The 25,959-nt window shown below is 39.9% G+C and overlaps 2 protein-coding genes across 2 annotated transcripts; both read left to right on the top strand.

Annotated features, from left to right (window-relative positions):
• The first annotated feature begins 2,809 nt into the window (after positions 1-2,809).
• Positions 2,810-7,503, top strand: mvb12a (multivesicular body subunit 12A). The gene is made up of 10 exons (XM_085410400.1): positions 2,810-2,935; positions 4,054-4,143; positions 5,197-5,280; positions 5,368-5,467; positions 5,553-5,682; positions 5,797-5,937; positions 6,121-6,233; positions 6,326-6,384; positions 6,485-6,535; positions 6,619-7,503. The coding sequence occupies exons 2-10, from the start codon at positions 4,054-4,056 to the stop codon at positions 6,703-6,705; spliced, it is 855 nt and encodes a 284-aa protein (XP_085266526.1). The 5' UTR covers positions 2,810-2,935; the 3' UTR covers positions 6,706-7,503.
• A 5,204-nt stretch (positions 7,504-12,707) lies between these two features.
• LOC146668469 (transcription factor AP-4-like) lies at positions 12,708-22,170 on the top strand. The gene is made up of 7 exons (XM_085410399.1): positions 12,708-13,074; positions 15,011-15,176; positions 15,379-15,477; positions 18,197-18,367; positions 18,988-19,134; positions 19,332-19,496; positions 21,914-22,170. The coding sequence occupies exons 1-7, from the start codon at positions 12,986-12,988 to the stop codon at positions 22,067-22,069; spliced, it is 993 nt and encodes a 330-aa protein (XP_085266525.1). The 5' UTR covers positions 12,708-12,985; the 3' UTR covers positions 22,070-22,170.
• The last annotated feature ends 3,789 nt before the right edge of the window (positions 22,171-25,959 follow it).

Genomic DNA, 25,959 nt, shown 5'->3' with positions numbered 1-25,959 from the left:
ACCTCCAATGTGGCACCAGTGTGGAGGGAAAGATGGGAGCAGGGTAACTACAAACAAAGTTCTTTCTTCAACTTTCCACGCTCACAGCAAACTGAAAGATTTCCCACAAAAACGGAAAGGTAAGAGCGGTGTGGCCTCAGCAGCAAGGATACTCGCTATTTACTAATATGAGAAAATAATAGCCGGGGACCAAAAGCTCTTTTTCTTTGGCAAGAGAGGGCACAGCTCACTAAATATTTTTTTTTCTGTTATTTTAATGAGCAGCACAGATTCTGGAGGGTGAAAAATCTCAAAGAGAAAGAAAGCAGGCTGTTTACATGGAGAGCGGTCTTGGCAACAAAATGACAACAACTGCCAAACTCGCCAACTCGTTGCTGCTTTGGAATACTCAGTCTCTTTTTCAAACGCCAATGATATACTACAGAAAACAAAACAGATACGCCAAATGACTTTCCCACTGTGTGAAACAGTTGTGTGTATTACGTTAAAGCTGGCTATCTCTTAACCTGAGAGCCTTTCTCATGCCGTCGTCTTCGCCTGCTCTCCTTTTATCCCCAAATGCCTACTCGTTCATTAAAAGCGCAAACCGACAGGGTCAGTAAACATGCTCATTCAGAAAAGATGATTTCCGCTTGTAACTGTTTTTAATCACAGTGAATTTGGTCGTCTTGGCATGGACTGCTGGCTTTTATTACTTCTGTTTATTGGCTTAACTGGAAGCATTAGAATCATAATTTCACCACAAACAGCGTTTGCAGATGTTTGGAGTCTGTACCCCGGGGCAGGTCGTCGCTGTCTTAAGTTACCATCCATAGCACTCATAGAGACATTTTTCATTTGTATATGTCGCTGTTGGAAAATGCTGCAGTGTTCTTTGTGAAGAACCGAGAGGCTCAGGCGAAGCACTAGGCAAAAGGGGACAGGGATAGCTCAGTAGGTAGAGTGGTGGCCCCACGATCGGAAGGTTCGAATCCACTGAACGGCTACGAGGTACCCCTGAGCAAGGTACCGTCCCTACACACTGCTCCCCGGTGTGCCTGCTTAGTGCTGCCCATTGCTTTACTGAGTGAATGGGTCAAATGCAGAGAGAAATGTATTTTCCCCATGGGGATCACATTATTATTAGTAGTAGTAGTAGTAGTAGTAGTAGTTGCAGTAGTAGTAATAAACTCATTTACATTAAATTACAATTAAAATAAATTTAAAAAGTGTAAATGCAGTAAACCCACACAGAAGGGGGGTGTACAAGAAGTTAGTCCTGCAAAACTTCAAGTCTTCCAAGTTTTAATTTGAACTCTGACACTGTGACACTGACCATCTTCCGGACTTGTTCTCTGCTTGTTCTCTGTGGCTGCCTTTACGCAGCTCTGCATCAGTAAGTATGTCGGCGGGCTCCGGGGAGTGCTGCTCTTTGATTTGAAACCACGAAGAAGTCGTCATTTCGCTGTGGAGACCATGTTGGCTGGTGGTGGTTAAGACGATGATACCCCCATGGCTAGTATCAGCTGGTTTTGTAGGGTTTTTATTGTGGGATCATAGTTTTACTGTAACACAAGTGGCACTAACACTAAATTATTGTTGTATTCTCACAACATCTCAAAACGGAGATGTATTATGTATTATTGAAACCGCACGTCTTTGTCTATATATATATATATATATATATATATATATATATATATATATATATATATATAGTCTACAACATTACTCTTTACATCAGGGGCCACAGTGGGCTCTCACACACCTTCCAGTGTTTTGGTTGTGAGTGTGTGTTTAACACTGAAATAAATGTGACAGAGACTTCATGCATTTCAGGCTGAACTGCTGAAAAGACGATTGAATCCCTCGAGAGTAAGCGACAGAGTGACGCTCATACTCAGTCCATCATTTTCATATTTATTTATGAACTCTCACGCAGGTGACTGCATGCACCCCCTGCAAGCGGATATGCAAATGTGTCCATGGGACACACACAGACATGCAGTTTACCTCATCTACCCCTTGTTTTACTCTCAGCAGATTACAGCTGGCTCCTTCTCATTAATTACCTACTAATTAACTGGCCAATCAACCAATAAAGCTAAGTGCACTGGATAAGCACTGACTTCCTTCCTCGTCCACAGTCCACCTGCTCAACCCACCCCCGCTCTTGCATGCACGCACACAAACACACACGCATACTGCCATCCATTCTGCATGTTGCCATGCCAACAGGGACCTAAGCCCCTCTGGTTGATGCTTGCAATCAAGGGTCTTTTTTCTGGTTTTCATACACACACACAAACCGACACAAACACACACATTAGGATTACGAGGACTGTCTGGTAGTTTCATTATATTTATATTTTCATTTCATTATTATTCACAGTTTTAGCTTCTTACTCGCTACTAAAAGCATCTAAAAAGGGCAGACATGTGTTTTCCTTTCATTAAATTGTTGAATAATTTCATTTACAACAAATAAGAAAGGATAGAATAGTGCAACGTTAGGAAGTATTCTGTAGACTGTATGTGAAGGAAAATGTCACCCGCATGCAGTGTTTTCCTTCATTCATTGATTTATTAATTCTTGCTTGTGCAGAGATAGTGGATTGTAGCACAAAAAATAAACATCTATGTTCTGTTAGGCAGAGAGATTAATAAATGAGGCAATGTGTTTTTTCTATTGTTAATTCTAACACTTTTTTGAAGCAGCAAGTTCAATGGAAGCTTTGAAAATCTGAGCCGTATTCTCACGTAACTGCTGCCATCTAGCGTTCAGAAGGGAGTTTGTTTTATAAAGCTGACGTCATGCCTCGGAGGATGACGGGAGTTGGAGTCGGGACGGAGTCAGAGTACTTCCTGCTCCTACGAGGACGTCCAGGAAAATTTCCGTTGATACTAAGAAGTTTTTCTTTCACCTCGGAGAGCCAAAAGTTAATACATATACAGAGTAAGTGTGTATTTTTATAATTACACGAATGAGCTCACGAAGCGGTGAATATTTGGCTTATTTAACAAAGAAGCGGTGAAGTTTTGTCATCGGAACAATCGCTAATGCCACATAAGCTAGTCTTGACAGGGATGTTACACAGTACTTGTCTTTAATTTAATAATTTCAGGTGTTGTTATTAATAAATGTAACAATAAACACGTGTTACGAAAGGCAGAAGTGTGATGACGTGTGTTTAAAATTGTGGATAGGGAAGTTTAGCAGCTGTTTTAAGATACCTTCATCTGGCTGGTGTCGATTTCCTCAGCCGCTTACCATAATAGAGCTCAAGTTATAACAATAGCAAGCACTATGTCAGGAAGTTTGATCGAGTAAATAGAAGTTATTACAAAAAAAATCAATGGTGAAATCATGAATTGCTGAGATTTTTTTTCATCTTCATTTAAAATCTGAGCTTTATATGCTTGTTTGTCTTTCTGTTACATTGTGACTTTGTTGTTGTTCCAATGTGCTAGTCGGTTTTGTTTAGTCAAATGTGCTTGTTTGAACAATTTGCCACGCAGTAAAAAGTCTTTACCAGTAGAAATGTGCTTATGCTTTGCATGTAGCCAAAAGTCGAGTAAATGCTTAAAAAAAACAAAGAAATTAAAATCTATATTAAAAGTGATGCAAGTGGATTAAATACTTCTGCTGCTGTTTAAGATGAACTCTTACACTGAATAGTGTCATTCTCTGCCCTAATATATATGGACGACAGCCTGAATAGGGAACGATCCTATTCAGGCTGTCATCCATATATATTAGGGCAGAGAATGACACTATTCAGTGTAAGAGTTCATCTAAAGGTAATTTCGACCTAATTGAGTTCCCATTTAGGAGTCACATGAACTAAACGATTTGGGTGTGACAATGCCTCAGTCTCCGAGGGAACATGTTATTGTACACGCATTGAAATTGAAAAAAACAGATAAGCTTTGAGAAAGTTTGTATTAGAATGACAATCCAAAAACATCCTTGGGCAATAAGAAGACATAATTTATGTTAAGACCAACCAGTAAAGCATTTGTACCTTGTTTACCTTCCATATTTATTAAAACTTTTGTTTGGGTCTTCCTCAGATGTCTTTGATGGAACGTGGGAATGTCCGGCCAGTGACCGCTGTGGCCTGGGCCTCCAACTCTGGCACTTGCCCCAAAGATTTCACCCTTGTAAGAACAGAGATAGATTATAGATATTTCATTTTACTTAACTCCAACCACAAAGTTTGCAGGAGAATTACAATAAAATCTCTTGTCCTTGTTCTAGGGTCGCAATCACCTAGAGACTAGTTAGCAACTGCTTGGTGACCTCCAGTCTCTTGGGAAAAATTTGCATCCCCTTATTGGGTGCAAGTAGTTGCTGGAAATTGCTAGCAGTTGGTGGGAAATTGATAAGCTCCAGCAATACATGCAATCCATTGATTGCATTCAACAATTATTCGTGGTGAATCAGCTAGGATTACAAATCCGTTGCTGTCGATATACACAGAAATTCACTTGAACTACTTGCGTTTAGAGTCCAGCCAGAATCTTTTTGATTTTAAACAGAAATTCCTCCTGAAATAGTGATGTGGTTGCTGCAGATGCTCACTGCCCTTGTTTTTCTATAGGAATATAACCAAAATACAAGCCAGTTGAGTTGAGTCCCCTGTTCTAAAGAGACACATTGCAGTTGTGCTGAGTTGCACAGACTTGACTCAGATTGATTGTTACAAATTAGATGGGATTTACTTCCAAACCTTCGCTAATCTGTCTGATTGCATTTAGTCCCAGTCTGATCACAATTGTACTGAAACAGGTTGCCTCCACCAGGTGACCTGTGCAAAGGTGTTGCACACTCAACTTCTGGGTAACCAGACGGTCGCTGCAACAAAACAAGTCAGCGTGTTAAGTATAAATTACAAGTCACTGTGACAACCACAAGCTTTTTGGTGACACATCCTATCTGGGGTGGCTGTAGTTTAGGAGACAGAGCAGGTCACCGACTAATCGGAAGGTGGTAGTTCGATCCTCATCTGCTTCAGTCCGCATGCCAAATATCAACTCTGAAGGAGAACAGTTAAACAAATGTGCAATGATTCTTTTCTGTTGAATCCAAAATCCCAACTTTTAAACTGACTGACTCAAGCTGACTCAAATTTTCATGCTACTTGCTTATTTTGGAATAAATCAAATGTGTTTGTGATGCCACAGCTGTCTCACTGCATCTCCCTTTTTCTGCAGATCAGCCTCACAGAAGATGGAGCATCAGCAAATTTTACACGCACCTTTGGGATGAAGTCTGGATATTACCTCTGTTATAGCAAGGTGAACAAAAAATGCGAACTTATACATGTATTACCTTTATATTACCACAATACATCATTTATTTTTCTAAATTTTCCATAAATGCAGGACTCAGCAGGTGGTATGGTAGTGTCTGACATCCGGATTATTTCTGATAAGGACTCACTTCCTCATGGTTACTGCTTTATAGCTGAACATCTTGAGCCAAGTGAGCACACACACACATTCATACTTATTTAGCAGAATGCATCATATTCATTCACTTCTGACCTACCGTGTGATTGTTTGTCCAGAGGCCACAGTTTCCAAGAAAAAACGTGTGTGCGTACGCATCGTCCCAGTGGGCAGTGTGGAAACAGCTGTGTTGGATATCAAGCTGACAGCCAAAAGCAAAATGATGTTGCAGCATTACACATTTGTGGGGTACATTCAGATACATGGACTTTTGTCTTGGGCCTGTTTTATCAAAGCATTTTCATGAACTTTTATGAATATTATGTTGCATATAATTTGTCATTACATGCACTTTTTCTTCAGAGACATCCACGGCTATGTGCTGTGGTACAGAAAAGGTTACTTTTCTAAACCCACGCCTCAAGCCAAGCCCCGCAGTGTCAGCCTGGACATCCGCCAACTTTCCTTAGAGCAGCAGTCTCCTCCTCTACCCCTCAGACCTAGGTACAATGCCTATGTATATTTAAAATGGAGATGTTATTATCAAAATGTCACATGTCTCTTATTAGAAGTGTATATAGTTAAAAATTATAGCGATGTGACATTATTACAGCAAAGTGTATTATCTTGGAGGCGTTTTACTCTTGTGGTCGACATCTTATTTGTTTATCTTATTTATTTCTGCAGCAACCCTCCTCCTCCTCAATTGCCACCCAGCAGACTTAGTCACAGACGCCACACTCTTCAAACAAAGGATGAGTTAGACAAACCTGCTGATGGAAGCATCCATGGAATTACAGGTACCACGGGTCTCTCGTCACACAAAGGGCTTCTTATTTACGCTTCTCACCGCAGAGACCCACTCACCTAGGCATACTCTTATTCTCTGCAGCTCTAGATGGAGTTCCTTTCAGCCTCCACCCAAAATTTGAAACCCAGGCAAATGAGACGGTATGTTACAAGTTTTCAGTATTCAAGGGATGGATTCCAATGCCAAATACCGCTGACTTTCCTTTGTCATCCCAATTCTCTTTGACTATTTTTGTCTTAGAACTCGGATTTGAATATTCCCATAAAATCTCTCCAAGACATTGAAAATGAGGTAAGTTCTCATCTGATACTTTTTATTGGGTATATAAATTGAGAATATTGCCACATTGTTTTTTGATTATTTTTTTTCCCCAGTATAACTACACTTTCTCCGTGGAGGAAAATGCTGCCAAGAGGATCAGACCATCAGTACAGATGGCAGGGATCCCGTCAACTCAGTGATGCTTACACTTTGTCAAAGTTACAAAATAAAATGTTCTGTTATTCTGTTCTCTCCAGAGGGCATTTGCCAATCATGCTACAAGTAAAGGATAATCATCCCTACAGTTAGGTTTATATTTTCAGGCTTTAAAAGGTCTACTCCGGAGACCCCTATTTAAGTCTTGATCCAGATTTCCATTTTCAAGCGTTTAAAGTTTCTATCTGCCAAAGACAAGGCCTATTTTAGCAAGGTCCTAAATGTAAGTGCCTTTAAAAGTATAACGGCTCCTTTCTGGTTAAAGATGTTGTGAACATATGGCTTAAGTTCATTCTTTTCTTTAACACGCTTAATTTCCAAATTTAGAAAACGTCTGTGCCGACATACGAAGGTGCACCTTCATTTGCTCTGTTGTGTGGTGTCCAATACAGTTTACCGTTAGATATTTTTGAAGAATTGTACTAAGTGGCCTTAGTGAATACATTTTCCTACAAATGATGACTCATTAGATACACTAATATATCTCAATATAGACTATGGTGCATTTCTTATATGAAGAATACTATCATTTTTTTTATTATTTCAAAAAAAATGTGTACATAAATATAAATATGTTATTTAAAGGTGAATATAGTAAATTGGATCATTTTTGAAACACTTTCTCTGTATATTAGTTACTTAAAGATTTGTGGTAATAAGGAGAGCTCATCACTTTTTTTGTTTGTTTTTTTAAGACCAAATATTTCATCAGTGTATAATGTCGTTTTACTATCTCTTTAACATGTGCTACATGGGGAAAATAAAAACCTGAGAACAATAAAGCATGTGTGTTGCTTTAAATACTATAACTTACAAAAACAAAAAACTGTCCAGAGGCACATGTGACCGGTTAAGCTTCAAGGCTTGTGAAAAGGCCTGCTGATATCGTGTTGTTCTAGATGACATACTATAGTTTCATTACAGCAGCAGTGAAGCTATTAGGAATTTATTATGTTGACGGTGTTGTGGTGGTTAGCAGTGTTACCTCACAGCAAGAAGTCTCCACCATCTGGTCGGTGCCTTTCTGTGTGGCGTTTGCATGTTCTCCCCATCTTTGTGTGGGTTCTCTCCAAGTCCTCTGGCTTCCTCCCACAATCCAAAGACAATTAGTGGCGTTAGGTTAATTGATGGTAATACATTTCCCTTAGGTGTGAGTGTGGATGGTTGTCTTTCTCTATGTGTTAGCCCTGCGATAGACTGGCAGCCCGTCCACTCCACCTCTTACCCTATAACAGCTGTGATAGGCGCCAGCTGAAGAGAATGGATGAATGGTTATTTTCCACTTTTCATGTAAAGAAAACAAAGAACCAGATTTTCTGGTTGGGTGACTTTCCAGCTTAATACTGCCACCTGCTGTCCTAAACCGGAGTTTTTTATGCTGAGGAGCTTCCTTTTATAATAAATTATTATCAGTCTGCATAAAAGGATTTTATTAAGCTGTAATGTTTCCTTTTACTTTTCCCTTTGTGTCCTTTGTATTCAAGGTGACAAATTGAAAAATTTATTTCTTAGCTGTTAAGTGAAAATACTTCCTATTTGGGAGCCATTTAAAATATTTTTTTAAAAACAAATGCACAAGGAAATATATATATATATATATATATATATATATATATATATATATATATATATATATATATATATATATATATATATATATATATATATATATATATATATACACCATGAAGCTCCTGGCATACAGTTTTTGTGCTGAAGTTAATGCCAGAGGCAGTTTGAAAGTTTGGCTTTATTAAGTCAGCAGAGTGTTGGTCATTTTAATGCACTATGCACCCCGACATTCAGTCACTCTGTTCTTTAAGGTTACGTGGTCTACCACTTCATGGCTGAGTTGCTGTGGTTCCTCAACGCTTCCACTTTGCATTAATACCACATACAGCTCACTGTGGAATATCTAGGAAGGAAGAAATGTCACACACTGGCTTGTTACAACAGTTACTGTAGTAAACCTGAATGCACTGAGTGCTCTAGAACCACCCATTGTTTCACAAATATTTGTATAGGCTAGGGCTGCTCAATTAATCGAATTTTAATCACGATTACGATCTGGGCTTTCAACGATCATTAAAAATGACTGAGCCGATTATTAGCCCCTCCCTCATTTATCCGCGACACCTTAAAGGCCGGTCCGTGAAAATATTGTCGGGCATAAACTGGTCCGTGGCGCAAAAAAGGTTGGAGACCGCTGATTAAGAGGACCCGAGGGAAGCTCGGAAAGCTAAGCAGAAGTTATTTGGAGAGTGACTGCCGTTGGTTGAAAAGAGAGTTTAAAAAAAAAAACTTCAGTGGTGTTGCACACTATTTTATATTATTTTTTTAAAGTCATTGTTAACCCTTTAAATCCGGTCAGAGCAGCACGCTCCGTTTTGCGTAACTATTTTTAAATCCCTGTAGAACCTGAACCACGTAAGCTAGCGCAATAATTTGTTTTGCATATGAAACCGGAGGAGTTGTACTTACATCTTATGCCATCAGCTTGTCCTCGGTCACGGTTTCGTTCCACATATAGCTTTGCAAAAATTGCATAAAAAGCGCTTGCAGGAACAAAAACATAATATTCCAGAAACACGCTTTGCCGTTCCTATCAGCTGTTCGTAACACTTCCCACAGTGAAATGATGCACATGCTGTTTTCTTTGCAAATTTGCATCATAGGATTGTTTTTTGTTTTTCCTGCAGTATATAAAAATTGCTGTATCTCCAAAATAAAACTACGAAGACACTCAAAATAAATTTCCTGTGGTGGGAAACTATTTTTTGCAACTTTGTGGTATTTAAAGTTTTGAGGGATAAGCCTCTTAAATTTCTCCAAGTAGAAATATATGTAAACAAAACAAAAGCGATTTTCAATTTTTTTTTGTAGTTTATTGCACTTTTTTGCAATTTATGTAATTACTATGCACTTAATGCATACATATTATTAAAATATGGGCTATAACAGTTGTATTGATGTATAGCAACTTGAAATGCTCCCACAAATGGCACTACAGCATGTAAAAAAAATAATATAAGCTCTGGTGGACTTGGTTCTATAGTAGGTCTTAAAGGGTTAAATAAATATCGTCAAATAATCGTGATCTCAATTTCAGTGAAAATAATCGTGATTATCATTTTTGCCATAATCGAGCAGCCCTAGTATAGGCAGACTGTATAGAAGGTGCTTGATTTTATACACTTGTGGCAATGGGACTGAAGAAATTAGTTTTTTCTGCTGCTAAGCTTCCTACTCTGCTGCAAACATTTTTAGTAGATATTACCAATAGTAATATTCAGAGGTGTGGACTCGAGTCACATGACTTGGACTCGAGTCAGACTCGAGTCATTAATTTTATGACTTTAGACTTGACTTGAAAAAATGTTCTAAGACTTGTGACTTGACTTGGACTTTTACACCAATGACTTGGGACTTGAATTGGACTTGAACCGGTTTACTTGAAAAGACTTGATATTTTACCCCAAATATAAAATTTAACATGCATATTATATAGAGATTGAAAATGTGACGTCATTCACGGGTAGAACCGCAAAGGATTCTGGGAACTCGTGGCAAGCGGTACTAGCGCACGCAGGCTTTCAATTAAAATCAGTTATACAGCGATAAAAAGAAACACAAAAATGTCAAGAAGCCGTTGTATTATTAACTGCAATAGCCGGTCGCATGACAGCCACGGGAAGCCGACGGGTAAAGAGATCGGTTGTTATCGGATTACATCGTTGAAGAGAAATTGTTCAAGCCATGTTTCCGAAGTAACAAAGACGCGAAGGATGGCCTGGATTGCAGCCATTCAAAGAGCAAATATAACGTCCCAGAACACTCCAGCTCACAGGTTAGTCTGCTCCAAGCATTTACACGAAGGTCAGTGTTTTTTAGTAGTTAATACGTCATTTTCATAACATAATTGGTGATATAGGTTACAAGCAAGTCTGGCGCTGAACAGAAATTGTCGTGCTATGCTCCTTTATTTATTGTGCATAAATAGTGAATTGTCCTGACACAATATTGCGTTTCGCTTCTGTTATTATGGTACATTGACAAAAACATATACTTTTATTCACAGGATAAAACAGGTTTTTTGTATCACTAATTGCCCAGTACGATTACAGCATACAGTATTATTGTCACTGCTACATTTCTGTGATGGGTACCAGAAATTATTTCCACTACTAATTAATTACCGTTGAGCTCAAAGGTCCTATTAATAAACGGTTAACGAATGTGTATTTATGACGACAATTTGTGAGACTGGTAAACTTATGATACGTACGATGGTCTTTCGTTCTACACGGTGCATTTCAAGGTCCTGCACCCATCCGTCGGTAAACTGTACCTGGGCTTGTTGCAGTGACCTGAAGTTACTAAACTTCATGATCGTATGCGCTCACTCCAAGAACCGTATGATTATAAATATGCATATAAATATGCTAAGATGAGATAGCTGACTTCATCTAACTAGCAAATGTTGTCCAGGCTACGTTGGTGATACAGTTTTTTTTAATGTGTATGATATTTTTGTCATGCGATTTTAAAGCCGGTCCTACAACCGCATCCAAGAATAACATGCAGCGTATCTCAGAACTGTCGGTGAAAATTATTCTTGGAGCTAGGTTTAATTGAGCTGCATTTTAAAGAGGTGCAATTTCACAATTTGTGTATATTTTCTAAGTTCACTATTTTGTATGTGTTGAGAAAAACACAGATTTTAAAATTACATGGTCTAATATTTACATTTAGCATAACTGCAACATTATTTTTTCGTTTTTGTTTTTTTTAAAGACTCGAAAGGACTTGAAATTCAAAGTTTCAGACTTGTGACTTGACTCGGACTTTTACACCAGTGACTTGAGACTCGACTCTGACTTGCCTGACATTACTTGAGACTTGACTTGAGACTTGAGGATAAAGACTTGAGACTTACTTGAGACTTGCAAAACAATGACTTGGTCCCACCTCTGGTAATATTGGTTTTAAAACTTTGGTTATTTATTATTTCACAGACAAATTGCATTATGGGGACAGATGATCCTCTGAAGTGATCATTATAGGGTGCAGGTGAAAGAAAAGGTTATAAGTATCCTGAACAGCAGCAATGAATGTAATATAATATGATTAGATGGACACTTTTCATAATGAACATTTTTACATTGAAAGCTACTTCCAACTGTTCCCTTGTTCATAAGCAGTTTCTACAGCAGGTAATTCAGAATATTTTATTTGGCAGATTTTTGGATGCCCTTGTAGACAAAAACTACACAATTACTACACAATACCACTGCACAAATAAGCTACTTAAGTGTTTAAGTGTACCTCTGTTTGTGTAATATGTCTGTAATTGAGCTACACGTGAGCATTTCTCTGGATTTAGTCTTGTAATTGTCATTATGGTCATTTAAATTGTAATCCTGTTCATCTCTGTATTACTTTTTTGTTTTATTTCTGTCTCCAGTAGTTTGTTTGTTTTTTTTTAAACTTGTGTTGCTTTGGGGGTTTTTTCTTTTCTTTTGTTAAATTTTACGATGGTGACTGACTTTTTTTGTCCAACACATTTTCATGTTGGTCCTTTGTTAACTATGACAAAAATGAAATGAACTGTAGGACGGTTTGTCCATAAGCTTGGTGATGCCATTTATTTACAATATTACTTAAACTTTTATCACAATCAAGATGTCAGTAGTTGATTTTTATGTGATATTGGCAGTATACCAACACTGGACAGTCAGTCGCTGCACTTGGAAAAGCAAGACGCAAACCGCTGCAGTTTAAATTTACCTTTAACCCTGCTGATTCCCAGGTTATAGTTTGGCGTAGTTCAAATTATATAGTCGGTATTTTGCTCACTGCTCGTAGATTTGCAGCACTGCAGTCAGATTCTTGCTGGTCTGTTTGTTCTGCTTTCCGGAAAACGAGGTCTGATTCCAACCAGCTGTTTCCCGCCTCACATAGATCAGCTGCACACACACACACACACACACTCGTAGTAGGCGGAGGCAAGAAGCCACACACACACACACTGGAGGTAGCCCCATCAGCTGGGGAAAGCAACACAGCTTGAATTGTTATTTTTCTAACGCTTTTCTTCAGTCAAACCGAATTGAAAGCGGCTTTTTAGATGTAAGCTATTGGCAAGTACAGTGGGAGTTCTGCGAGGGAGAAACAAAAACCAACCGAACATCTATTTATTTTAACAAGGAGCGCAGGGGAGGGAGAAGAAAACAGCAAACACGGACTGAAGGTGGCTTTGAAAGCATGGAATATTTCATGATGCCGACAGAGAAGATACAGTCCTTACAACAGTTCAAGAAATCGGAGAAGGATGTTATTGGAGGTCTCTGCAGGTGCGCAAAAATGCAAACCATCGGTGTTGTTACCGAACTGCGTGAATAAATAACCTTTCGTGTAGCGCGTGTATGTGTGTGCGCTGCAGTCAGCCTTCATGTAGCATGCTGTTAGCTTCGCTGCCATGTCTTGGCAGCAGGAGCGTGGTTGTGGAAATTAGCAGCCAGTGCTTGTGCCAGTTGATGTTGTTAGAGACGAGGATATATGTAACATTTCACCCCCTTGCTTTTAAATACGCTGGCTGAATTGTTTGTAATAACTTATAATAAAGCATGTTTGTAACCGCCTGGCTCAGGAATATGTAAATCAGTGAGGTGAAATCGATACATTGCCGTCTAGAGCACGTGGTAGTTAACCCGCCGCTTTGCTGCTACACAACAAATCACGTTTGTAACGTCACCGTTGCCCAAAAAAACTGGCCATATTAACTAAATCGCTCGTGTGTGTCATCTATGTGTAGCTATGATGAAGTATGTGGTGTAAAATCGTGTCCGGGGATAAAAAATGCGTGTTTAAATACTGATCCGCGGCGTAGTCGTCGTTGCGTCTTGTGCTAAAATTAGCTTAGCGTGGCTAACTAGTTAGCTCTTACTGCGCACATCTTCCAGCCGTATGAAATACACACAGGCGTCTCATAACTCGTATTTCCCGAGTCGTTTAGCTAAAATACGTCGTTTGTTGTGTGGTGCGACAGTTATGAGTGTTTATCGGTTAATGTTGGATCGATAACTTAAGTTCTAGCTTCATGCTAAATGGGGAAAGCATTGTTCTCTATGACGCCAGGGGGGCCTGTGGCGGAGTGGAGTCACGTTTCAGGGCTGCTACCGTGCAGACGCGCCCCCCGGCGGCCGTGCCGCAGGCCCGCAGCTCCCGGCAGCGTCAGCAGACAACAGCTGGTTTTATGTCTGAGCTACAAACCCCGGCGCGTTCAAGTCTGTGGGAGAAATGCGGTGTTTCTTCCCGAGTCGACGTAAACACCCCTATAATTTGTGTCAAACGTTAATATGAAACTGAATGTGTAGAAACAGATCTTTTTGTTTAGATAATTATTTTTTTGCCTTTGATATTCACAGTTTTGGTTGTTAATCTGTTATTCTTTAGTCAATCGTTCACTTTTTTTTGTAGCCAAAGAAAAGTCTTTGTGTGCTTAAACATTGGTCTAGATATGGTACAGAATTTCCGCGAATAGTTTTTCCTAACACCAAGGAAAGAAATGGCAGGCAAAAAGACAGTTTTTATCTAAAAATTAACGTTTTAGGATATTTACCTAACCAAAGATGTCTTCCTCGTGTCTAAATTTATAAAAGTGAAAGTAAATAATGCATAATTTGCATATTTCACTCTAGAACTAGACCCTCCGGATCTAATACGATATTTTAAATATGTATAAATCTAAGTAATAGAGAAAGATTACTGATTATATGTTAATATCACAGTTAATGTTCACTAAATGTTGTTAAGTTGCAAGCTTTACAATTTGATTGGCACATGCCTGCCTACTCTTTCATTTTTTGTAGGACAGACATGTTTACAACTATGTGAGCCATGTGTTCGGTCTGACCTTTAGGCCTAGTAAAACATCACAGATCTGGTTCTTCAGGTTTGCTGCGGAAGTCTGACTTGAATGGTTCACTTATTTTTCCCTCTGAGTAAATATGTCAGAAGGTTTTGTTACCATGATATTCATACTCATGCTCTACAAGTGCTTTAAGGGGCAATGAGTTCAGATGAATGCCCTGTAAAGTTCCAGGTAAAAGGTTTCAGATTGCAGCTAGTTACAGACTTTATTGTCCCAGTGTGTCATTTTAACCCAGAATACATATTTGCTCAGATCTAATGCTAACCTTAATTATGTTTGAAAGGGGAACTTACGCTTTCTTGGTGACTTCACGACACAGTCATGATCATCTTCTTCATTTGACCTCTCTCCTTCAGCCTGGCCAACATCCCCCTCAGTCCAGAGACTGCTCAGGACCAAGAGAGGCGAATTCGCAGGGAAATCGCTAATAGCAACGAGCGCCGGCGTATGCAGAGCATCAACGCAGGATTCCAGTCCCTGAAGACACTCCTGCCGCACACCGACGGGGAGAAACTCAGCAAGGTGCTCCAAACGTGCACACATTGACACACACACACGTGCGCGTGCACAGTGTTGTTCAATTAACCAAATGTTGGCACAGCAAGAATACAAAGTGACTCGGCACAAATGCGCAAAGGAGGGAATAAAGTTAATTTGTGCCTGTTTTTGCACTAATATCACATCTGCTCTAGAGTTCAGCTTTTGTTTTTTTCCCCACTTTCAGGCGGCCATCCTGCAGCAGACAGCAGACTATATCTTCACCTTGGAGCAGGAAAAGACGCAGCTTCTGGCACAGAACAATCAGCTCAAGCGCTTCATCCAGGTAACAGCATGTCTCCCTGTTTTTCTTTTCTTTTTTTCTTTTTTTTTTTACATAAAATGTTCTTAAGTATAAAATGGGGTTGAATTCATGTCAGTGTCACACAGATGAGATACTGATCTGTTATACAGAATATATATTATCTTACATGAGTACTAATGGTGTGTTTTTGGGGCCAAAACAATCCTTATGGTTTTGTCTTCAGCTCAGGTTCCTCCCCAGGAGGAGACTTGAATGTAGAATTGATCCAGATCACTGACATGTACAACAGAATTTAGAGAATATATAAGACATATTTTTTTCAGTAGACCTTCAGTCAAAAACATGCATTGTTTTTCTGTTAAGGAGGAGCTCTGATAGTGTGTGAGCTCTGTGTGACCATTGGCCTGATTAAAAATAATAGTTGTTTATTCAACAATGGCAAAATTGTGTGTCCACAAGAGCAGATACCGTTTTTACCCCTCAGACGTAAAAGGCTGATGGGGAATTGTCCTCCTGCCGGGCAGCATGGACACATAAGTCTGGTGAATGCCATAACTTGAGAACAAGGAAATGTAGAATTTTGAAAATGATACTATAGGTGTAATTATTACGAGGCTGAGGGGTAGCACTGGCGGGCTCACACACACACACACACACACACACACACACTGGGAATCTTTACAATACTGACATACAGCAAATGAATGATCTAGCTTTGCTTTAACCCTTTAAAGCCGGTCGGAGTGGACACGCTCCATTTTGCGTAACTATTTTTAAATCCCGGTAGCACTGCAACCACGTAAGCTAGCGCAATACTTTTTTTTTGCATATGAAACCGGAGGAGTTGTACTTACATCTTATGCCATCAGCTTGTCCTAGGTCACAGTTTCCTTCCACATATAGCTTTGCAAAAACTGCATAAAAAGCACTTGCAGCAACAAAAACACAATATTCCAGAAACAGGCTTTGCCGATCCAATCAGCTGTTTGTAACACTTCCTACGTCCATCAGCGTGAACTGTCACTTGTCTTCCATGTCCTGCCCGAAACCGGAAGTGACGTCATTTTGCGGAAATGTAGTTTTTTTACCATCGTGGCCTTATGAGCCTATACTTGTGTTTTTAAAAGTTATGTTTGACTTTATGACTTTCTGTGTCGTTTCTGGGATGCTGAGGACTCATATTGCACTGCTGGAAATATTTTATTTTGATGCATATGCTGTTATTTTGCAAATTTGCACTATAATATATTTTTTCATTTTTCCTGCAGTATATGAAAATTGGTGTATCTCAAAAATAAAACTATGAAGACACTTAAAATAAATTTCCTTTGGTGGGAAACTAGTTTGTGTAACTTTTTTGTATTTACAGTTTTGAGGGATAAGCCTCTTAAATTTCTCTAACTAGAAATATATGTTAAAAAATCAAAAACGATTTTAAATTTTTTTGTAGTTTATTGCACTTTTTTGCAATTTATGTAATTACTATGCACTTAATGCAGACAAATTATTAAAATTTGGGCTAAAATGGTTGTATTGATGTATAGCAACTTGAAATGCTCCAAAAAATGGCTCCACAGCATGTAAAAATATACTATACGCTCTGGCGGACTTGGTTCTATGGTAGGTCTTAAAGGGTTAACTTGTTAACGGAAGTAGGCTGACAGCTATGTTAAATCTCAATATTTGATGGTTCAATATTTTATTGTACCCTCCACACACAGTCAAATTTTTCACCCAACAGAAACAGCTAAGTTAAGGGGAAAACGAGTGTCTCTGCAAGTGCAGTCACATTATGTTGTAATTTAAAGATTAGCCCAGTGGTCGGAAATCTCCTCCCTTTGTTTGATGGATCAGTAGATTTAACTCACACAACCAGTTGGTTGTAGTTGCTCGTGCACATCCAGTTGCGTCGGTTGCAAACGTGAAGAGATGCAACATTAAACTATAGTGAGGCAGAATCGGGTCATTTTGATTCTGATTAGAGATATTAATTTAATGCATGAAAGGGGAAATGAGCTAAATGTTGCTTTGACTGGAGAGCTATTGACAATAACTTTGACCATCATTGATTGCACAACACAGACTGGTCATTTTCTTCAAAGGTATTAGACAGTAGTGTAAGCAGACAGTGTATTAGATATAGTGTTAGTAATAGAGATGGGAGGCAGTCTTAATTGAGTCCCTCCACCAATTTCAGTTACTCGAGTCACTATTTGATGACTCCTGAAGTGAAGATTGACAAATAAAGCGGGTGGAAAAAGTTAACCTACTTGAAAACGCTCAGTGAGAGGAAGCTAACCTGAGAGCTAATAAATAAAAACAAAACATTTCATTTTATAAATACAGATGCACACTGACAACACAGAAATTCAGCTTTTTGAGTGTTGCAGAATCACTTCAATTATTGTGAGCAGCAGATTACACCAATACCGAGTTGGTCTGTGATTCTTACCTATAGTCAGTTGTTAAGTTTTTCATCTTACACCTTTGTCATTACAGACAAATTGTAACTTCCTGTTTAGCTTCATGGAGTTACAGTTGTAGCCAAACTTAGCTTGAATTAGTTTTTTGCACATTTAAATGTATGTTTACTGAAGTCATTTTTTTACCTTCCCATTGGTTCACACTGCCTCTTTGTTCAGGTCAGCATAGGCACCATGTGTTGTTTTAAATGGAGAAGAAAATTACACCAATCGTGTTGTTTCACATTTAACCGAATGTGGTTTCCTTGTCGTTACAGGAGTTAAGTGGCTCATCGCCTAAAAGGAGGCGAGCAGAGGAGAAGGATGAAGGGATTGGGTCTCCAGACATGTTGGAGGAGGAGAAGGTTGAAGAGCTGAGGAGGGAGATGTTAGAGCTGCGGCAGCAACTGGACAAGGAGCGCTCGGCTCGCATGCAGCTGGAGGATCAGGTGAGGTTAAAGCAGGGAGTTGGAAGTGAAGGTGGAAAAGAAATATCCTTTTCCTTCCGTGTTATTATGTGTATTTAAAAGACATTTCACTTTCTTGCTGTCATTACAAATAAGAGAGAACGTTTGATTCGAAAGAAAAGGTACAAAAATAGGACTGTTAATTTACCCAGGCTATACAAATAAGTTCGTTTACACCTTCAGGCTACAAAATAGTCTCAACTACTGGTCGTGATATCATATTATAAAATCTTCAGCTTGTGGGGCTGACAGATTTTCCGGTACTCGAGCCGGTTCCTCATAAGCTCACATCCTGGATCGACCTGAAGAGCAGGTTGAGACAAAGGAGGTGGGACAGGTGCAGAAGACAAACAAGACTTTAATTACGTTGTTTAAGTGGAAGGTAAACATCAGAGGAATACATGGCAGTTATGTGTCTTGGACACTTTTTTCTTTTTCAGACAGTCATTATGTTTCCAGTGGAAACACTGTGTTGATATTACAGTGTTAAGATGAAGTTTCCCATTAGAGTATTTATTTGACAAGAATGCTGGGATATATTTTCTGTTGCTCTTAAAATTGTCAGTCTATCTTTGGTTGATGTAATTGTGTGCATTGTGTAGGTGCGCTCTCTGGACACTCAGCTGCACCCAGAGCGTCTGAAGGTGATCACCCAGCAGGTGGAAGAGGAGCATGCACTCATCCAGAGCCAGACCCTGCTACGGCTACACCAGATCCACGCTGTGGACAGACAGACACACAGTCCACAGGTTAGAAACAAACATGCTCAAAACTTAATGTGTACCTGTGCTACTGTTTCTGAACTGGAAGAGGCGGCAGATTGCTCCAACAGCCTCTGAAGTGGCCAATATTGTATGGAGCTCAGCTGTGATGTGGGCATATGTATTTATGGAATGGAAAACACACTTTGATGTCTGTTTTATAAATATTTTGTGTGTTCCTCTAGGTGTTGGCTTCTCCCCCTGCCCCCACCCACCACCCCACGGTGATAGTCCCAGCTCCAACACTAACCCAGCACCCCCACCATCACGTCACAGTGGTCACCATGAGCCCATCAGCCCACACCAGCACGGTGTCCACCTCTAGACAGAACCTGGACACCATTGTGCAGGTTTGAACTTTTTTCACTTTAGAGGATCCTTGCTGATTAGGCATTGACATTGCATTACTTTACATTTTCACACTGCAGTATTTACTAGGCAGGTTTTGGGTGTCTGACACGTTCAATGTGTGTTCAGCAGCCCTGAAAAACGTCTGTGTGGTGCTCGATGTTATTTGAGTAGACTCCAAGGCAACCGAAACGAGCATTTTCCTCGGCTCAAATAATGTTTCTGCAGTGGTCCTACAGACAGGTTTGAAGACCTGTGTCTACATATTATAGTTTACTGTCACCAGGGGGCAGTGTTACAAACAACTGGTCTGCGGTAGGGTTGGGTGCCGAAACACCAAGTATTACTGACCCTGAGGCAAAACTATTAAAGACCGGTGTGTCAGTAAAATCTGACGTTATTGTTATTTTACATTTTATCTGACACCATCATTACTAATTGAGACATTAATCTGACATGCATTTTGGCTATTTCCTGTCCAGAAGAGAATTCTCTGCCTCTGAGCTTAGATGTGAACGGTGGTGTAGCTCTGCGTCACACATGCGTGTGCATGTGTGACGCAGAACTCACTTCACTAGAGTCCATGCTGACAGCGATTGTTGCCCTGGAAAGGAAAAAACATGAAAACACTAAACTAATTTGTGTCACATTCAGACAAAGAAAAGCAAAGTTTTCTCCTTTTTAGCTCATAGTTCATCTGCTGCTGTCAAGTTATGTAAGACTAGCACCCTGAAACATGCACACAATTGTCGTAAGTTATCAGTTATCTTATCTAAAACATGAAAGTGGTTTAATGATTAAATGATCAAAGTAATTACTAACAAGCTGATTGTTATGCATTCAGTCCCAGGTCGTCAAAAAATCCTCTGAGCCATTACTTTCGATTCCTAATCCCAAATCCTCAAATTCAGTTTCAGATCACTCAGTGATTTGGAACTCAAACTAATGTCACTGCACAATAACTTGTCTTAAAAAGCCCGCAACATCTGTTCAGTGCAGAGGTTTGAAATTTTTAAAATATTGGATGCAGTGTACATGGACTTAATTTACAGTGTATTGTTTATCCATCCATCCATCTTTTTCCACTATATCCGAGGCCGGGTCGCGGGGGCAGCAGCCTAAGCAGAGAAGCCCAGACCTCCCTCTCCCCAGCCACCTCCTCCAGCTTGTCCGGGGGAACACAAAGGTGTTCCCAGGCCAGCCGAGAGATATAATCTCTCCAGCATGTCCTGGGTCTGCCCCGGGGCCTCCTCCCGGTGGGACATGCCCGGAACACCGTGCCCAGGAGGCGCCCAGGGGGCATCCTTGTCAGATGCCCGAACCACCTCAGCTGGCTCCTTTCAATGTGGAGGAGCAGCGGCTCTACTCTGAGCCCCTCCCAGATGGCTGAACTTCTCACCCTATCTCTAAGGGAGAGGCCAGCCACCCTTCGGAGGAAGCTCATTTCCGCCACTTGTATCCGCGATCTCGTTCTTTCGGTCACTACCCACAGCTCGTGGCCACAGGTGAGGGTAGGGACGTAGATCGACCGGTAAATTGAGAGCTTCGCTTTTACTCTGAGCTCTCTCTTCACCACAACGGACCGGTACACCAATCCGTCTGTTGATCTCTGGCTCCCTTCTCATGTTTAATTATTATAAATTCATTATATTTTATGTTTATATTTTGAGGGTTCTAGACAGATGATAAATGACAAAATCATATATGATCTGATAGGAGTTATGTTAAAGTACCAGTTCAATAGCATTACCACTAAGAGTAGTAATGCTGTTACAGTGGTGTCAGTCCTTAGTCTGTGGGCTGCTTTTGCTTGTTCTTGGTCCTTGCCAGCTGCAGCAGAGAACATACAAAGAGCTGAAGTGAAACCGACTGTTTGAAAACAATGAAAAGTGTCCGCTGCGGTCACCATCTGTGCTTCTCATGCTCCATTTTATCATCTTCTGACATCCTGTTTGGAAGGAACTTGGCCATCGCTCCATTCCTTGTTCCAGCCCACTTCTCAACCAGTCAGCATACACATACTGTCATGCTTGTCGAGCTACATGCTGTTGCGTCATTGGAGGGCTGCATGCAACCACATTTGTGCTGGTTGCATACCCCTCTGCAAAGTCAAAAACCTACAAAAATAAACACGCGTGTTACCATAAAACAAGCATTAGCCTGATTGCCAATGTTGGGTTAAGTGAAGCCAGATAATAGAAAGAGAGCCTGGGTTTGTTGAGCTTGATTCATAGTGCACGACCCAGGTCTCTATGCTTTTCTGCATGTTAAAACAAAAGGTTCAAGCAGACTAACTAGCCTGATCTTCATGGGTCTTTACTGCAATGGAGAGTTGGAGAGTACTTTGTATGGAAAGCTGCTTTTGCTTGTTAGTCTGTTTATTGCCTCATATTTAAAGTATACTTTCTTACCTTCCCAGGCCATCCAGCATATCGAACGCACTCAGGAGAGGAGAGCCAGTGCTGAGGAGGAGCAGAGAAGAGCTGTCATTGTAAGCCCCGCCCACATCGCCATGGACACCGCCTGCTCTGACACAGACACTGACACAGAGGGGGAGGACAGTTCAATGAATTGATCCATCCCATGAACTCTCTCTCTCTTTTACTCTCCCTCACACACACACACACACACACACACACACACACACACACACACACACACACACACACACACACACACACACACACACACACACACACACACACATAAATACCTTTTCACTGTAAGATTCCCTCCAGGAGGTTGACTGCTTTTTGACAGAAAAAAAAAAAGGAGAAAAAAAAAACGTCGTCTTTGGCATTATCCAAACTCCTAAAATCCAATGGTTAAGCTCTGTGTCAGTCTTGTACTGTAAAATCTCTTAATATTGAAAACATAGGATGGTCAGCGTGCAGAGGAGACACTGTGGGATCTCTCGAGGCTGTCTTTCAATGGCAGAGCCGGTCTGTGACTATTATGAAACTTGAGGGTCTTCTAGTGTAAAAAGCTATCAGCATCAGTCCGCCCTTCATTTTGTGTTTACGCGTCGCAGTAATCCATCGTCACTGGCACACCGGCAGTATTACTTGTGCTTCAAACTGATGGGAGTCAGTGTAACAGAGAGCTGAATGTATGATCGCAATAACCGAGCAGCTCTCAATTCTGAAACTCAAACTACAGCTGAAGCAGTTTCGAAATGCCAGAATTTGGAATGAAATTCACCTAATTACAAGTTTAATTTGAGGATACTCGCTTAAAGAAATTGTCTGATTTTACTTGAAAGAAAAAATGCTTTTAATGTCTAAATAAGCCCTTAAAATAAGCTCTTGATCAATTTACTTTGGTCGTCTTTTTGGTTATGTTTTTGTTAACTTTATGTCAGCGTTACTGAATACGGAAGGTGAACAATTTCTTAAATTGAATTTATCAAATTGGAGGTTTATCAGGTTTTTACAGGGAACCGGGGTCCCTGAGGGGATTTTTTTAAATTTTATTTTATTTTTTTTAAACAGATTCTGATTTCAGTTTTGAACCAGCCGCCATCAAATGTTGGTTTATCGCTCGAAAATATTAACCAATGTTCACGTCTGGTGTTAATTTATGATCGCTCCCAGACAATTTGACTGAATCAGATTTTTTTTTTCTTCTTTTTTTTTAATTGTAAATGAAAATATGTGAAGTTTAGCTGATGCGATTTGGATGATTCATATGCTTGCACTGCATGCAGGCTTCTGGTGTTCCTCCAAAGACTATCTAAGTCTCTTTTAGTCCTGGTTTATTAATTTCAGTGACTATGCACTAACGTTTTTTGGTATTTATGCAATTCCATCTTCATTACATTTGTTGGTGTCATTTCTACATGAGGTGAAGATCTCTATGCACCGTCAATAGGTGGTCACGCGCCTACAGTATATGTATGAAACTTGATGAGCTTGTGTCAAAGAATGTAGTCTCTACTTGCAAGGTGCTCTTTTGATAACCCTGGTGCTCTGCTGATGAGCAGTGAGCTGAGGCCAAAACCCTTCATGTAACCGTTAATCACATTTCCTACAGATCCTGTTTTTTGTTTGTTTGTTTTTTTGTTAAATATTTGTCATTTACACACTTTGAACATGCTCAGAGTGTAGAGCAGGGATGGGTTTTCAGGGTTGCTCACACGCAGAAATGAGCAGCTTTAGGTGGGGAAAACTGAGCAAACAAATCAGATCATTGTCAGTTTTCAGGGCATCAACATTGGCTACAAAAAGGGCAAAAACACTGTTTGGTAAAATGTAAAATTGATACAACACCCAGCTACAATCCCTCCATTTGTCTGTCTCAAAAAAGCACCAAGTCTGTCCACCTCATGTTACTTTGTTCATATTTCTTGGGAATTTGACTGGAAACCCCTGCTACAAGCCTCTCTCCTGTCATACTCAATTTGATACGCTGACTTGATGCTGTAAACATTCCCTTTTCTTGGATTTGTATCTGTCTTTTGATCTCTTGTATGTTCTGTTGCCAACGGAATGCATATTACTAATCGGCATTTTCTCTCGTCTGAAGTAATCTTTTGTTATGACATTTTGTTTATTTCTTGCGGGGTCTTTATTTTTTTATTTTTTTTTATTTTTTTTTTTCATGAACACATGACTGATGCGTTCAGTGACACTGTCTTGTGTAGGATGTGTGGACACTAGTCACTCCCAGGCATCAGGTTAGACTAGACTAGCATTTTCATGCCAAACGTGGGGTATTTTTCATATTTTGTTTGTGAAACTTTGTTAAAGGGTTTGGTGTTGCTCTGACATATGACAACAGCCTGATTTTAATCTGGGCTGTTGTTGGTCAGAGAAACTCTTACGCCCAAATGTTTCTGTACATTGTGTTGCAGCACTGCTGTTTTTTGGTGGAATTTGACATATTTGATATGAAGCACTTGCTGTTCTTTAATGCCTGAATCAGCTTTCAGGAAGGGTTGTTTTGTTTTGTTTTTCTCCCCATACGCTCTTTGCTGTGACGCAGTTCAAAATCTTTAATTTGTCTTGCTTTTCATTTTTTAAGTGACAAGCCTTTTATATTGTGATTTTAAGTTTTGTTTTTTGTTCTGCATCAGTCCAGGTCGATGAGAAGCTGTTATATTTTGTTTATAAAAAAAAAAAAAGAAAAACCTTGGGTAAACAGGCCTTTGTAAAGACGAAAAAATAAAAATTTGTACTTTTTTATTACACTCCCTCTGTTTGGTTGCTTTTATTCATACATACGACCATTTCTGCCCACCAGGTGGTGATAATGAGTGACTATTACTGCTGCGCAGAGTTCAAATTGGTGATAGAAGATGTGGCACATACACATGTGCACTGCAACAACGTGCAAAAATGATAAAATATTGTAGTGTACTATTTGTTTTGACAGATTTAAATGCAGTCCGCTACGTATTTGTAGTAGGACAGTAGTATTTGTCATTCTATTAAAGTAACTTTATAGCACCATTAAAAGATGCGTAGTGTACAAGAGCTTTGTAGTCTATTTGAAGGAAGTCAGTGAATCTGAGTGGCTTTTCTGAATGTTTAAGTTAAAATGAATTATATTAATTTTGACACAACTTTTAGGGGTTGGTTATTAGTGGCAGATTGGCTCGTCTGAGTATTTCAGTATTTCTGAGATTTTGCCACACAACCATCTGCAGGGTTTACAGGGGATAGTTTGACAGAGGATAAAATCCAGTGAGTGTCAGTTCTCTGTGCAGAAATGCCCCATTGATGTCAGAAGATGGCCAGACTGCTTTGAAGAGCAGTAACTTGAAAAGCCACTTGTTAGAAGCAGGGTATGCAGAAGAGCATCTCTGATCATACAACACATTGAACCTAGAAGCAGATGGGCTACAGTAGCAGAAGACCACACTGGATCCCACTCTTGTCATGTAAGAACAGAAAACCAAGGCTACAGTTACAGCTTCACGAAAATTGGAACAATGTTTCCTGGTCTGAGTCTCAAGGTCTATGTCAGCTGGATGACAGTCAGGATTTGTGTGTAAACAACATGAAACCCTGGATTCACCTTGCCTTCTATCAGCAGCTCAATCTGGTGGGGGTGTAAAACGGTGTGGGGATATTTGCTTGGCACACTTTGGACGCCTTAATACCAATTGAGTGCTGTTTAAATCATTGTTGATGCCAACCGTGTCCATCCCTTTCTAACCACAGTGTACCAGTCATCTGATGACTGCTACCAACAGGAAAAACACCATACACAGAGCTCAAATGATGTCAAACTAGTTTCTTGGGCATCATAATGAGTTCACTGCAGTCAAATGTGCACCACAGTCTCCAGAAATCAATCCAGTAGAGCGATGTTCAGAAACAAAAGTTTCCAAAATCCCAGAGGAATGTTTCTAGGACCTCCATGACTGTACCTAATAAAGTGGCCACTTACTTTTTGCCCCCAAACCCATGGTAATCCATTCAGTGTTTTTTTAATCTGAGCTAAAGCAATGAAGCAAATGAA

Source organism: Rhamphochromis longiceps, linkage group LG6, assembly GCF_057381845.1.
Source record: "Rhamphochromis longiceps isolate RC_006_pf linkage group LG6, R_longiceps_female_GT1.1, whole genome shotgun sequence".
NCBI lineage: Eukaryota > Metazoa > Chordata > Actinopteri > Cichliformes > Cichlidae > Rhamphochromis > Rhamphochromis longiceps.
The sequence above is the reverse complement of the archived record's forward strand: the minus strand, read 5'-3'. Positions and strand labels throughout refer to the sequence as shown.